The sequence below is a fragment of the Dendrobates tinctorius genome, unplaced genomic scaffold (genome assembly GCF_039654945.1).
Source record: "Dendrobates tinctorius isolate UK_male_01 unplaced genomic scaffold, ASM3965494v1 ptg000035l, whole genome shotgun sequence".
In the NCBI taxonomy this organism is placed as follows: Eukaryota; Metazoa; Chordata; class Amphibia; order Anura; family Dendrobatidae; genus Dendrobates; species Dendrobates tinctorius.
In genome coordinates, this window is record NW_027361703.1 from 3,021,217 (window position 1) to 3,035,254 (window position 14,038).

Below are 14,038 nucleotides of genomic sequence, written 5' to 3' on the forward strand. Positions count from 1 at the left end.
CCAAGGCACCATCATTCCAGGTAGTAAGGACCGCCCTGCAATGACTTTCGGAATTTTTGACAGTACAACTCTGCAGAATCCCGACCCTGGCTCAATGCCAACAGGGCCTTTTCAGCCTGATCAATAGCATTAGGTTCATCATACAACATCCCCAAGGCCTGAAAAAATGCGTTCACATCAGTCAGAATAGGATCATCAGGTTTCAAAGAAAATGCCCAATCCTGGGGATCGCCGCGCAGCAAAGAGATGACAATTTTAACCTGCTCCGCGATGAGTTAGGCTTCAAGGCAAAAAATAATTTACAATTATTCTTAAAATTCAGAAATTTAGACCGATCCCCAAAAAACACATCAGGAGTAGGGATCTTTGGTTCAGCAGCATGTGAATGAGCAAGATAGGCGGAAATTCCCCGCACTTCAGCAGTAAGCTACTCCACACGATCAGACAATTGCTTAATCTCCATTGAGAAAAAATTCCCCCTACGGCCTCAGAGAAATAGAGGAAAAAATATACACAAAAAAAAAAAATTCTGACACTTTTTTCTTTTTCTCTTTTTTTTTTTTACAATTCTTTCTTGCTATTGAGCACCCTAGAATCTGCGGTATGACTGGTGATTCTGTTATGAATGAGTCACCGGAGGAGGAGAAAACAAAAATAAAAGCTAAGTCCAGAAAACCGGAGAGGTTGGTAGCTATCGGATTGCAGACCCCTGATCCTATACACCACAACTAGCAGTAGCCGTGGGGGGTTCCTATGGTGCCCTTGACCCCTCGTCACAGCCGGAGAACTACATGAGCCTAAAGAAGGAAAGGGGAAATCTAAACTGCCCCAGAGCAGACCCCAAAGCAATAGACAGCCCCCAACATGTATTGTCTGTGAAAAACAGATGAAAACACAAACACAGACAGAAAGACAGGCTGAGCAAACGATGGGGCCCAACTAACTAGATAGGGCTGGACAGAAAAGATGCTGGCTGCAATCCGCAAAAAACACTACCAAAAATGTCCCAACCGTCTGATAGGGAAAAAGGCCCTGAAGTTGCTAGACTTCAAAATCACTATATCAGCACTCAGGTATATTCTGAAAACAGAGCAAAGATATCAACTGATCAGAGACAAAAATGGAATTCAGCCAGTCCCAACCAGGACTGGCTGAATACAAACACTAAGGAAACCAGACAAAATCTCATGGAATAATAGCAGGGCAAAAACTTAGCTTTTAGTAGACAGGAACTAAGCTGGATGCAAGAGCTCAGAGCAGAAAGGATCACCAGCAGCCCTGCAGGGCGTCGGCTGCCTTATATCCACTCAGAAACTCCAGATGTCAAATCACACTCCGCCTGTTCAGATAACAGGTTCTTCCCATCCCAATCAATTTCACTACCTCTCTTCACCAGCAGAGGGAGTTCATCAGACATCAAAGGTGAAGGGGAGAATGAACTCACAACAGCTGGACACCGCTCCCAGCCGGGATCTCTTGCAGTGTCCTTTGAGGTAGACATCATCTTCGCAAAGTGTCCATATGTAAAACCAAGAGAGGGCACCTAAAGAGGTGCAACTATTTACAATTAAAAGTTTTTGGATCACTCCAAGTTCATGATCGCTTGTTCAATATGAAGGCTGTCAATCAAAAACTAGGCAACACAAGTGCAAACAGAAAAACATGATAAACAAAAAGAAGGCACAATGGTGCAAACAAACCCTCCTGGGCAACGAGAGTTACTGCATATTTTTAGTGCTGGTCCCCTCCTGGGGTTCTGGAAGCCGATTGTGAACTGCTACCAGATGTGGTATCTTCATCTTGATTCTGGTTTCTTGCTATAGGGCACTGAAGCTATGGTAAAGGGAACCCATGATGCATCTCAATGCCCATCAACTGCTCCTCCTCAGTAGGTGATTCCGCTGCTCTGGTATGAGACCTAGCACCGAGGGATTCCTCAGCTTGTCGGCGCTGAAAAGCAACTATACGAGGGTTCGGCCGCCAAGGGATCCCGAGGTCACTATCCCAAAGCGACTGAGACTCATCTATTCCCCGAAGATGTCGAATCGTGCGCGCCTGTTCCAGCCGTACCCTCCTCAGAAGAGACCTCTTCCACCGCCCCATCTCTGACTGACTAGCGCCCCCAGTGGACTCTTCCAACTGCCCCATTTCGAGTTGTTGCAAACCCGCCTCGGACAACGTGAATTCGGAGGTCAACCCATTAGGAGGGCTGGGGTATATACCTGGTGCCTCCTGGCGGTGTGGCCTCCGGTCCGGTGCAGGCATGGTGGCAACGGGTGCCACCCGGTGAGACACCAGGGACAGCGGTGGAGCCAATGGCAGCTCCGGCTCCGTGGGGGTCGCTAGCTGCGCAGCCGCGTCAGGACCAGGCAGGGGCTTATCTTCCTCCGCTTCAGCTCCCTGGGCTGTGTACAACTCCTCCGATAGTAGTGGCAGAGAGGGAACAGGGCACGCTGCCGGTGACATGGCAGCGGTTGCAGGCTCCACAGGGTCTTTCCCGGAAAGAGGTCCGGTGCAGCAGCGGCTGGTACCGGTGTCGCAGGTACCGCAGGTGTAGGCCCCTCCTGGGTGCGCTGCAGATTCAGTGTCCATAGTGCTTCCTGCCTCAGTTGCAGGCGGCACGTCAGCTGGGCAATCTCGTCCTCCAGCTGCTGGTGGTTCATCTCCACTACGGGGTCGGAGCCTTCAGCCATGGAACCGGGGAGATCCAACTTAACCTCCGCGCACTCTACAGGCCTCCTTCCCTCTCTCTCCAAAATGGCGTTCTGGTGTTCTTCTCCCCGCCTCAGCCCTTTTCCCGCCACTGGCTTCTTCTGCCCCTCCTTCCGGGGGTGGCGTCTTCTTCCAGCGCCTCCATACCAAGCCAGTATATGAACCCCTCGGGGGGTGGGCCATGTTGCTGTCACATAGTAATTCAGGCAGGGAAGGCCCAAGACTCTTCGCAGTCTTTTCCTAGGACCTCCCATCTCTTCACGCCCTTCTTCTCCGCGCCAGCGGCCATTTTTAATATTCATGTCACAGTCTATTAAATTAGGTCTTCTGCACATTTTCAAAAGTTCAAAGTCCAACAAATCTCAGGCACACAGAACCCGATGGCATCGGGTCTCGTCATCCTGTTTGTGATGCAAAGTTGGGTTGCCCCCCCCAGGAACGTGGGGCACTCGGTACCGGGCCGGTGTCAGGGGGATTTGTCACGGCAGCGGTGACCCGGTCCGTGGCCCTGGGTGCCCAAAAATCAATGTAAGTTCATAATGTAGTTTAAGTGGAATAGAATAGTTCGTGACGCCACCCAGGGGCGTAACTACCGGGGTAGCAGCCGAAGCGGTTGCTTTGGGGCCTGGCCCCATATAGGGGCCCGCCGCCCGGGTCCCCAGCTCCAATCGGCGCTACCCGGTTAGTGCAATATTAATGCAGCCACGGGCCCCGTGCTTATTATCTCCATGATCTTCAGTTCTCAGCGGCGTCAGTCAGCGCAGCTGTCCACTCCTTCCTGCTTTCTGAGTCTGCTCATTAACTATGCGCATAAGTAATGAACGGCTCATTACATATGCGCATATGTAATGAGTGGCATTGGCGGCTCCCTGGCTGGCTGTCTCCAGTGGCGTGACCTCCTCACTCACGTGATGTGATGCCGGTGACGGTGAGTCACTCTCCTCCTGGCTGGGCCCTGACCACTGTGTGACCTGAGTCCTGGACATGTATGTATGTGTAAATATGTCTATGTGTGTGTATGTCTGTCTGTCTGTGTGTGTGTGGGTATGTATGTATGTCTGTCTGTGTGTGTGAATGTATGTATGTCTGTGTGTATGTCTGTCTGCGTGTGTGTCTGTGTGTGTGTAGGTTAGCCTGGCCCTGGAGGAGATGGGGACATGAGAAGAAGACCGCGATGGGGAGAGAAGGCCATGATGATGCCTGGGTAGATGGGAGAAGGCCATGAGGGGGTAATGGGAGAAGGCCATGAGGGGGTAATGGGAGAAGGCCATGAGGGGGTAATAAGAGAAGGCCATGAGGGGGTAATGGGAGAACGCCATGAGGGGGTAATGGGAGAAGGCCATGAGGGGGTAATGGGAGAAGGCCATGAGGGGGTAATGGGAGAAGGCAATGATGGGAGTGATGGGGTGATGGAGCAGGCAATGATGGGAGTGATGGGGAGAAGGCAGTGATGGGGTGATGGAGAAGGCAATGATGGGAGTGTTGGGGTGATGGAGCAGGCAATGATGGGAGTGATGGGGTGATGGAGCAGGCAATGATGGGAGTGATGGGGTGATGGAGCAGGCAATGATGGGAGTGATGGGGAGAAGGCAGTGATGGGGTGATGGAGAAGGCAATGAAGGGAGTGTTGGGGTGATGGAGCAGGCAATGATGGGAGTGATGGGGTGATGGAGCAGGCAATGATGGGAGTGATGGGGTGATGGGGCAGGCAATGATGGGAGTGATGGGGTGATGGAGCAGGCAATGATGGGGTGATGGAGCAGGCAGTGATGGGGTGATGGAGCAGGCAATGACGGGAGTGTTGGGGTGATGGAGCAGGCAATGATGGGAGTGATGGGGAGAAGGCAGTGATGGGGTGATGGAGAAGGCAGTGATGGGAGTGTTGGGATGATGGAGAAGGCAATGATGGGAGTGATGGGGTGATGGAGCAGGCAATGATGGGAGTGATGGGGAGAAGGCAGTGATGGGGTGATGGAGCAGGCAATGATGGGAGTGATGGGGTGATGGAGCAGGCAATGATGGGAGTGATGGGGTGATGGAGCAGGCAATGATGGGGTGATGGAGCAGGCAGTGATGGGGTGATGGAGCAGGCAATGATGGGAGTGATGGGGTGATGGAGCAGGCAATGATGGGATGATGGAGCAGGCAATGATGGGAGTGATGGGGTGATGGAGCAGGCAATGATGGTATGATGGAGCAGGCAATGATGGGGTGACAGGGAATTCTGTATGTCCTTTTAATATCAATGTATTTCTGGGGTCTTACATGCATACTCTGTATATGAAAATGCTGTCTCATGATAATGATTACCTATAACCTTATTCTTCATAAGAACTTGTACGTGATGGATAAACTGTTTACTGCACCCAGTTGGACATTGAAACTACACGTCCACATATTAGGTAGATACTGGGGCCATAAATACTTAGTAAGACAGGTTAATGAGGCTAATTGAGCTATAAACTGTCATGAGGATAGATTTATGAGAATGATATTGGGATCTTGTGTAATTTACCCAAGACCTATTAAAGCTTTCAGCACGTCTACACAAATACTAATAATTAACAGCCGAGTACAATCTGATTGGTTAACGAATATGAATATGATTGGTTGGAACCATTTATGCTTACTGTTGAATGATCAATTGTCCAATGAAATGTGATGATGTAATGTTACCGCCTACTCGAATGAGCATATAAGCTACCTAATTAAATCAGGAAAGGGGGAACATCCTGCAGATACATACCCTGTCTCTGTGTGTGTTTGTTCTCCGCTACTCGAGTAGGCCTCAGACCATAATCTGGCAACCTTCCAGCATATCGATCTCCCGTTGAGAGATAAAGATCAAATCACAAACTCATCAGTTGGCGTCCCTGGGTGGGCTGGTTACAACAGAAGACCCCAGTATCCTGAAATCCGGCACCCGCAGACTGACGGCCTAGAGGACACACAGATCAAAATCACCGGTGAAGGTAAGAGCCATTGATTCTTACAAATTCTGTGTCTCCCCTCTGCTAAATGCTCTGAACCGGCTTTTGGGGTACAGTATAGTCTGTCTTCTTACATACCAGCGCTAAGAACCGTAGAATATCCTTGTGATACATAATACGTATGCTGGAGGGAGAAACCTAAAAGCTGCTACGTATGATTGCGCATGAATGATTGAACCAACCTTGAGGGTACTAGGAATTCTTTACTGTGTTTTTGCCCCTTGGGAGCGTCTCTCCATGGTAACTGGCTTGCCAGGATTCATGTGAGGACACGTCTCTGGCGGCATACGCATAAAGAAGGCTGCGTACGTCCTCTTGGAGAGTGCTAGAGGTACTATTACGGTGTTAAAACGCCGTTACAGACAGGATAGGTCTATCCACCTTCTATTCTGTCTGATACGCACAAACTGCCCTCAAATGGTGCTAAAGAACTTTGAGGTAATAGGGATTACATTAGCCTGCATACTAATGATAGCTTTAGTCTTCTGGTTGATAAATAAGATCTCTGAGTATACAAGGCTCAGCAGGTTTAGTTGAGGGAAAAGATTTTTACTGGGCTAATAAGAAAATTTGGGTCATATTAGTCTGCCTATAGTTAATTGGATTTGCTCTCTGGTTGATATATAGAATTGCTGAATACGCTAGGACTAATTGTAGAGAAGTGCCATCTCATACTGAGTACGTAGAGATTTAGTGTTAGATGACCAGGAGGGTCATGGCCAGACCACTAAATAGTTAACCTTCTTATCAAGGTTCCCATGGGTTTGATACCTATCAACTGACCAGTTTCAGTTTAGGACACGCAAGTTCAAACATTGAGCGGGAACCTCATATAACAACGAGATGCAGTCTATGTCGGCATAGATATTTGCTAAGTGATAAAGAAGAAGTAGACTTGTTGAGATGTGGGCACACAGTAATAGCGTATATTAAGAGAATAAGTGAATAGCAACCAGAGAAAGAGGCAGATAGAGAGATACGGTCTAGGTGCGGCCTGTACATTGAGTTAGCGAAGTGCAGTCAGTACGGGTCCGCAAGCCATAGGCATTTTTCATTTTAGGACAAGCCAGGAGAATTTTTCGCCCCAATACAGTCAAGTATCAACCAGAAAACATAGATAGGATTTTTAGCAGGAGCACCAGGAGGTGATAAGCTTAAGCAGTTAACAGTTTACTGAATCTGTGTGAAGGAATGTGAATGACCTTTGAGACTCTCTGCTGATAAGTGGAAGTGCATGATCTCATGTGTGAAATTCTGTTGTATTGCTTGCCTTGTGTGTGTGTGTGTGTGGGTGTGTGTGTGCCAGCTATTCCATGAGAAAATGTCGTGCCCTAATTGCACATTTGGATTAATGTTGCTTATATCTCCTGACGGTTGGAGAATTGTCAAAATTATACCAGGAGGGTATATCCAACAGCTCACTGGTTTTGGATTTCTGTCAGACAGATTTCCAGAGTATAAAGTGTTTAGGCTCAATGTGCATGGTATTCCTGCAATTCCCTGGGTCGACGGAATTTCATTAAGTGACATAGAAAATTACAATCTTGTCAGATGCCCATTAAATAATGGTCAACCAGAGACGTACCTGGTTGAAGCGCAGCTTGCTGCTTTGCTCACTGGATTCACATTATAGCATAATACGTATTTGTAGAAGGTGTACAGCTAGTTTTTCATAATGTCAAGTTTTTTTTTTAGAATGCATGTTGATAAGAAGAAAAAGGAGAGGCAGATGGTTCAAGGTACAACGTTGCCTTTGACTTGAAGCAGTGTTAGATATCCATGGAAGGCAATTGTCAGGTAGTAAAGATAAGGAATGCTTTTAGTATGTGTAATGGAGAAGAAAAAAAAAAGAAGAGGAACTCCCGTTATATGTGTAATGGAAATCCACCACTCTGCCACCTATTCGGTATTAATATGGTGATTTCCAAAGGGGGGGAGAAGAGAGGAGAGTCAGCTATTTTTAAATATTTTTAATCCATAAAGGTATCTCTCATTAATCTGGATTTTGAGTTCTTCTTTCCGGAAGGTCCAAGAACCTGGTTGTATGGCGATCACACAGCATGAGATAGTAGAAAGCAGAACCACTCCTCCCTCATAACTCTACAGGGGAGGTGGAGTTGACGGCACTCATTGAGGCGTTTAGGGGGCTTTAAGGTAAGCAAGACACCACATATACAAGTCATTGTTTTCAGGTGAACCTACAACTGCAGCCCCATATGGGGAGGAAAGGTCTTTTCTTACATCAACAGGCCCTGGAAGAGGTTGCCATAGTGGAAGTGAGGGTACATATGAGAAGGAACCCGTGGAGCACGAAGCAAACAAAGTGGCTGGGAATCAGCCAGAAGACCAAGGTACTGGGAGACCCCTGAGGCGCCTCCACTGGTCATGGTGAGCATTAAAGATAACCAGTTAGACTTAAGTATCTTACAGGCTCTGACTCGGTCACCAACCGGGGAAGAGACTGAAGTCTGGTCGGAAGCTGGAGCTCAGAACCGTGGATGGTGGGACAGTGGGTATGTTTGCCAAAATCCTTGCACCATGTGATGGCTCATGACTCAACGCACGTGAGTGAAGACAAAAACTATGTGCTCTGAAGAAAGATGCTGGGTCCACCTGTTTAGCTTTACATTAACATAGATTAGATGCGCACAACACAGATAGACTAGAAAGATGCCATAGACATACACGTGCGCCTGGGCCCTCCTATCCGTTTCAATGACTGCAGATTGACTTCATACAGGCTGCCCAAGGTAAGATGTATGAAGTATGTGCTCGTGTGTGTTGATCTCTTTTCAGGGGACTGGAGGCCTTCCTGATGTCAGAAGCTACCACAACTGAGGTACTCTTTTGTCCACATAGATGTTGTGACTATTTGACAACCCCTGCAGCAGGTCCGGAGTCCAAAAGGGACTCCCATTTGTGTATAAATAAGTTTTTGATTCTATTTTAGTTAATCCAGACATTGGTTGCTGACCAAAAGACACGAAGACCACTGGAGCCACTGGTTGATGGTCCTCGCTAAGCCACATCCGTAGAGTTAAACGGAAGACCGGTCTACACAAGCTACTATGAGGTCCTGGAGTGGAAGAATATGGGTCCTGTCCCTGATGATGTTGGCAGCTCTACTGCAAGAAGGACAAATGGACGAGACACTTCAGAACAGCACATCAGTAACCTTGTGGTTTGACACCAAGGCAGCAACAGCTACATTTAGGATGGACTTGTGTCAGATAGTGAAGTGTCAATGGAATCTTAAATTTGGGAAGAAGAGTAGCAACCCCAATTATAAATATCTAACAGGAGTTGAAGGGGCGGTGGTATATATCTGTGTAACTAGACCTGGAAATGAGAACTGTAATTCTTGGTCAGATGCAGCTTGGAACACGGGAACGTCATGGGGGTATAAGCCAGAGGAAGCCATGACTCGTGTTAGTTCATCAGGAAAGCCTCTCCTCAAGAGGATGAATATTGCTGTACCCATTCCAAAATGGGGTTGTGATCCAGAGGTTTTGGACTGGAGATTCTCTTGCAATCCTCTCCTCATAACACTGGATGAACCCTCTCTTGGAGATGAAGGTCTCTATGTATTGGGACTGTATACCCCAGGTAGACAGGTTCAGCAGGGAACATTTTGGTTAAAAGCTGTTCCTGCACAGGACAAGGAACAAGAGAAGGACAAACCCCAAAGGTCAGGAGAAATGTTGGATGTTGATGGAATTGGAGAATTAGGCTATGAGGAGAAGTTAGCCGTAGAAACAGGCTACACAGAGAGGAATGAATGGTTGCTATGGATGAAGTATACTACAGAGCAAAATAACAAAACTGATTGTATTGCATGTGCAACCGCTAGGCCCCATTTAGGGACTATTCCCCTCAGATATTCAGAACAGGATCAAGTAGACTTACAGTGTATTCTAGCTTTGTATAATGCCACATATGACCCTAGTGATAATGTTCTGTGTCAATCTCTATCAGTCCGGTATCCAATAGCAAAAATTGATCAGGTACCACCTAGAGTTTATGCATATCCAGGTGACTACACTTGCTTCCTGAGAACAGGACCGGGAAGATGGGTAGGAAATCTAACTTCAGAGTTTTGTCACAACACCATCCCAATAAATACAGATACAGGAGGTTTTAAAGCCAGTTGGTTTCAAAACCAAACTATAGCAAGGAGTGACATATGGTGGTTATGTGGAGATATGAAATTGAGGCCTAGGTTGCCACCAAGTTGGGTTGGCAGCTGTGCTCTAGTTCAAGTGCTCATGCCATTTAAAATAATTTCATCAGAAGAGATTAAAGGAGGTGGAATGAATGTTGAAACCCTACACAGAAATAGAAGGTCAGTACCTGCTGGGTCCTTTGATCCTAGAGTTTATATAGACAATATAGGGGTACCCAGAGGGGTACCGGATGAGTACAAGGCCAGGAACCAGATAGCAGCAGGTTTTGAATCAATTTTCTTTTGGTGGGTGACAATTAATAAAAATGTGGATTGGATAAATTATATTTACTATAATCAGCAAAGGTTTATAAATTACACAAGGGATGCAGTAAAAGGGATAGCTGAACAATTAGGCCCAACTTCTTTAATGACACATCAGAATAGGATGGCTTTGGATATGTTGCTAGCGGAAAAAGGGGGCGTGTGCAAGATGTTTGGAACGTTTTGCTGTACCTTCATCCCCAATAATACAAGTCCAGATGGGAGTATCACCAAGGCGTTGGAGGGTCTTACATCCCTGTCCGAAGAATTGGCAGAAAATTCGGGTATCAACAATCCCTTCATGGACTGGTTGGAATCCTGGTTCGGTAGATGGAGTCATCTTGTGTCCAGCCTCCTCATCTCTCTGGCAGTAGTAGCAGCAGTACTTGTGACCTGTGGATGCTGCTGCATACCATGTATCAGAGGACTACTTCAAAGACTGATTGATGCGTCTATTACTAAAACTATGTATATTACAATGAAACCTTACAATAATGATTATGAGCAAATGGTTTGAGGTTGAGAATTAGATATGATCTCCCTTTCCCTATGGGGAATTCGGCAGAAGAAGGGTTAGGAAGTCCGACACTGGCATTAGGCCTTTGAATGTACCTATATGTGAATGGTAGAGTCATATCTGTTCTCAAAAGGGGGGACTGACAGGGAATTCTGTATGTCCTTTTAATATCAATGTATTTCTGGGGTCTTACATGCATACTCTGTATATGAAAATGCTGTCTCATGATAATGATTACCTATAACCTTATTCTTCATAAGAACTTGTACGTGATGGATAAACTGTTTACTGCACCCAGTTGGACATTGAAACTACACGTCCACATATTAGGTAGATACTGGGGCCATAAATACTTAGTAAGACAGGTTAATGAGGCTAATTGAGCTATAAACTGTCATGAGGATAGATTTATGAGAATGATATTGGGATCTTGTGTAATTTACCCAAGACCTATTAAAGCTTTCAGCACGTCTACACAAATACTAATAATTAACAGCCGAGTACAATCTGATTGGTTAACGAATATGAATATGATTGGTTGGAACCATTTATGCTTACTGTTGAATGATCAATTGTCCAATGAAATGTGATGATGTAATGTTACCGCCTACTCGAATGAGCATATAAGCTACCTAATTAAATCAGGAAAGGGGGAACATCCTGCAGATACATACCCTGTCTCTGTGTGTGTTTGTTCTCCGCTACTCGAGTAGGCCTCAGACCATAATCTGGCAACCTTCCAGCATATCGATCTCCCGTTGAGAGATAAAGATCAAATCACAAACTCATCAGGGGTGATGGAGCAGGCAATGATGGGAGTGATGGGGTGATGGAGCAGGCAATGATGGGGTGATGGGGCAGGCAATGATGGGAGTGATGGGGTGATGGAGCAGGCAATGATGGTGTGATGGAGCAGGCAATGATGGGGTGATGGAGCAGGCAATGATGGGAGTGATGGGGTGATGGAGCAGGCAATGATGGGGTGATGGGGCAGGCAATGATGGGATGGAGAAGGCAATGATGGGAGTGTTGAGGTGATGGAGCAGGCAATGATGAGAGTGACAGGGTGATGGAGCAGGCAATGATGGGAGTGATGGGGAGAAGGCAGTGATGGGGTGAAGAAGGCAATGATGGGGGTGATGGAGAGGGCAATGATGGGGTGGTGGGGGAAAAAGAAATGATGATGGGGTGGTGGGGGAGAATGCAATGATGGTGGAGGAGGAGGAAATGATGGAGGTGGTGAAGAGGGCAATGATGGGGTGGGGGAGAGTACAATAATGGGATGCGAGGGGAGGAGGACAATGAGGGGTGTGGAGGATTGGAATTGGAGGAAGGGGGACTTATAATGGCCTTAGGAACAGGGGGAGGTGGAGGAAGACTTTCTTATCACTTATTATGTCTAACACAGTCCCTTAGTATATAGTGTACTCACTATGTCTAACACAGTCCCTTAGTATATAGTGTACTCACTAATTCTGTATAGCACCATTCTTAGTTACATAGTTTCCTCTTTTATTATGTATAATACCATCCCTTATTACGTACCATCCTCTCTAGTTATATATGGTGCCGTCCCTTATTATATAGCTTCCTCTGCTGTTATGTATAGTGCTGTCTCTTACATAGTGTATTCTTGTTATTTACAGTGTCCTCTTTTATTACATAGTCCTCTCAAGGGCCCCACCACTCTGTACACAGCGGAATTCAGGCCAGGGTTCGCGGCAGAGGTCAGGTAAGCAGCTCCGCCGCGATCCTAATGTGACTCTAGTATGCATTATCGGTAAGAGGGTGCGTCTGGAAGGGGGTGCGTCTGGAAGGGGGTGCGTATTGAAGGGGGTGTGTCTTTGAGGGGGTGTGTCTTTGAGGGGGCCCCGTTTAAAAATTTGCTACGGGGCCCAATCAGTTCTAATTACGCCCCTGACGCCACCTGTGGTGTTCGGCAAGGGAGGTGTTAAGCCGACGCTGCAGACAGATCCTCTGGGACAGATGGTGTTGTGCAGCAAGGATGGTATAGCCGTCCACAGGCAGGGCTGTTGTCCCAGGGCAGTGTAGATGTGGGGACGCTTAGGTGGTGTAGTGTCCGGCGCAGGGGATGTAGCAGTGTCAGGCAGACGGACGCAGGAAGGAATGGAGGGCACCAGGGCATGTAGTTCCAAAGCTTTACTCACAGTCAGTAATGCCCGCTTCTGTGCCGTGTCCTCCGGGTCAGGGACTCGGTCAACCTCCAGGCAAGATGGAAAGCTCCCCTCCAACACTCCACCAACTTATGTGCCTTTCCTGAATGTCTCCTCTATAGCGCCTTTAAGTGTGAAGATCTCCAGTACCGTGGTACTCTGGAGCTCCTCCTGACAGATGTTCCCAAGAACTCTACTTGCACGGCAGACAGCTGTAGCCTGCTTTGGGGACTCCCTTCTCCTGAGTCCCGGCTCTCTATCCAATTGCTGTTGTGCCCCAAGTCTTAGATGGGAGTAGTGCATTTACAGCCAACTACTCCACCAGTGTCTGCTGCAGAACCATAAGTGTCCATACAACTTCGGGGACCGGGCCCCGGCCTTGCGCTGAGAACCTATAGGCAGGGTTCCTGCTCTAACCCACGTCCTCTCTGTTCTCCTTACTCCTTCGTTCCGTACTTGTCTTTCTCTCTCTTATGGAAGCTTAGGTTTCAGTTCTACGTCTTTCTCCTTTTCCTTTCCCGTGCCAGCTGGCTCAGATCACTGAGGCAGCTGCAGCACTCCTTCCTCCATCCCTTCTTCCAGGGATCCTCACTCCTGTCTGAGTGACTTCCTACCCGACTGACCTTCTGTCAGACTGACCCGTCATCCTACACTTTCCCACTTTTTATGTATCTTAACTCCACCCACTTCCCAGCACATCCAGTGTTCCAAGCAGGGAACCACCAAAGGTGCTCTGCTACTCTCTAAGCACTGAGCCGCAATATGGTTGTGCAGAACTACCCTGTTGTGTGTGGGGTGCAAGTGTTAGAGTGTGGAAAGGAGTTCCCACCTTACCTGGACGGTGGGGCACTACACCTTAGGGGAAGGTGCAGTACCTCTGTGGTGACCGAGCCTCAGGGGCGCCAAAGTACTTCTCTTTAGCTCTTCAATTTCTGTTTTTGTCATGTTGAGGGTCAAGAATTTTGACTTGTGAGAGTTAATTTTGAAATAGGAGGCCCTTGAAAACATTTCCAGGTCTGCAGCAAGTGCTCTGATGGAATTCAAGGAGTCCAGTAGGGTCAAAAAGAGGTCGTCAGCAAATAGCCCTATTTTAAAATAGACGGGAGGGGAGGTCAAATCCAGCAATATTTTTATTAGATCGGATCTTTTCCACCAGTGG

General features: G+C 47.3%; 1 protein-coding gene across 1 annotated transcript; it reads left to right on the forward strand.

The window, feature by feature from the left end:
- The first annotated feature begins 4,942 nt into the window (after positions 1-4,942).
- LOC141087616 (uncharacterized) lies at positions 4,943-11,378 on the forward strand. Its single transcript, XM_073573226.1, has 2 exons — positions 4,943-5,684; positions 8,653-11,378. The coding sequence occupies exon 2, from the start codon at positions 8,771-8,773 to the stop codon at positions 10,703-10,705; it is 1,935 nt and encodes a 644-aa protein (XP_073429327.1). The 5' UTR covers positions 4,943-5,684; positions 8,653-8,770; the 3' UTR covers positions 10,706-11,378.
- Positions 11,379-14,038: the final 2,660 nt, after the last annotated feature.

What these genes read in the sequence shown, in the direction of transcription:
- LOC141087616 (XM_073573226.1), top strand. Translation starts at nt 8,771, where the DNA reads ATGAGGTCCTGGAGTGGAAGAATATGGGTCCTGTCCCTGATGATGTTG.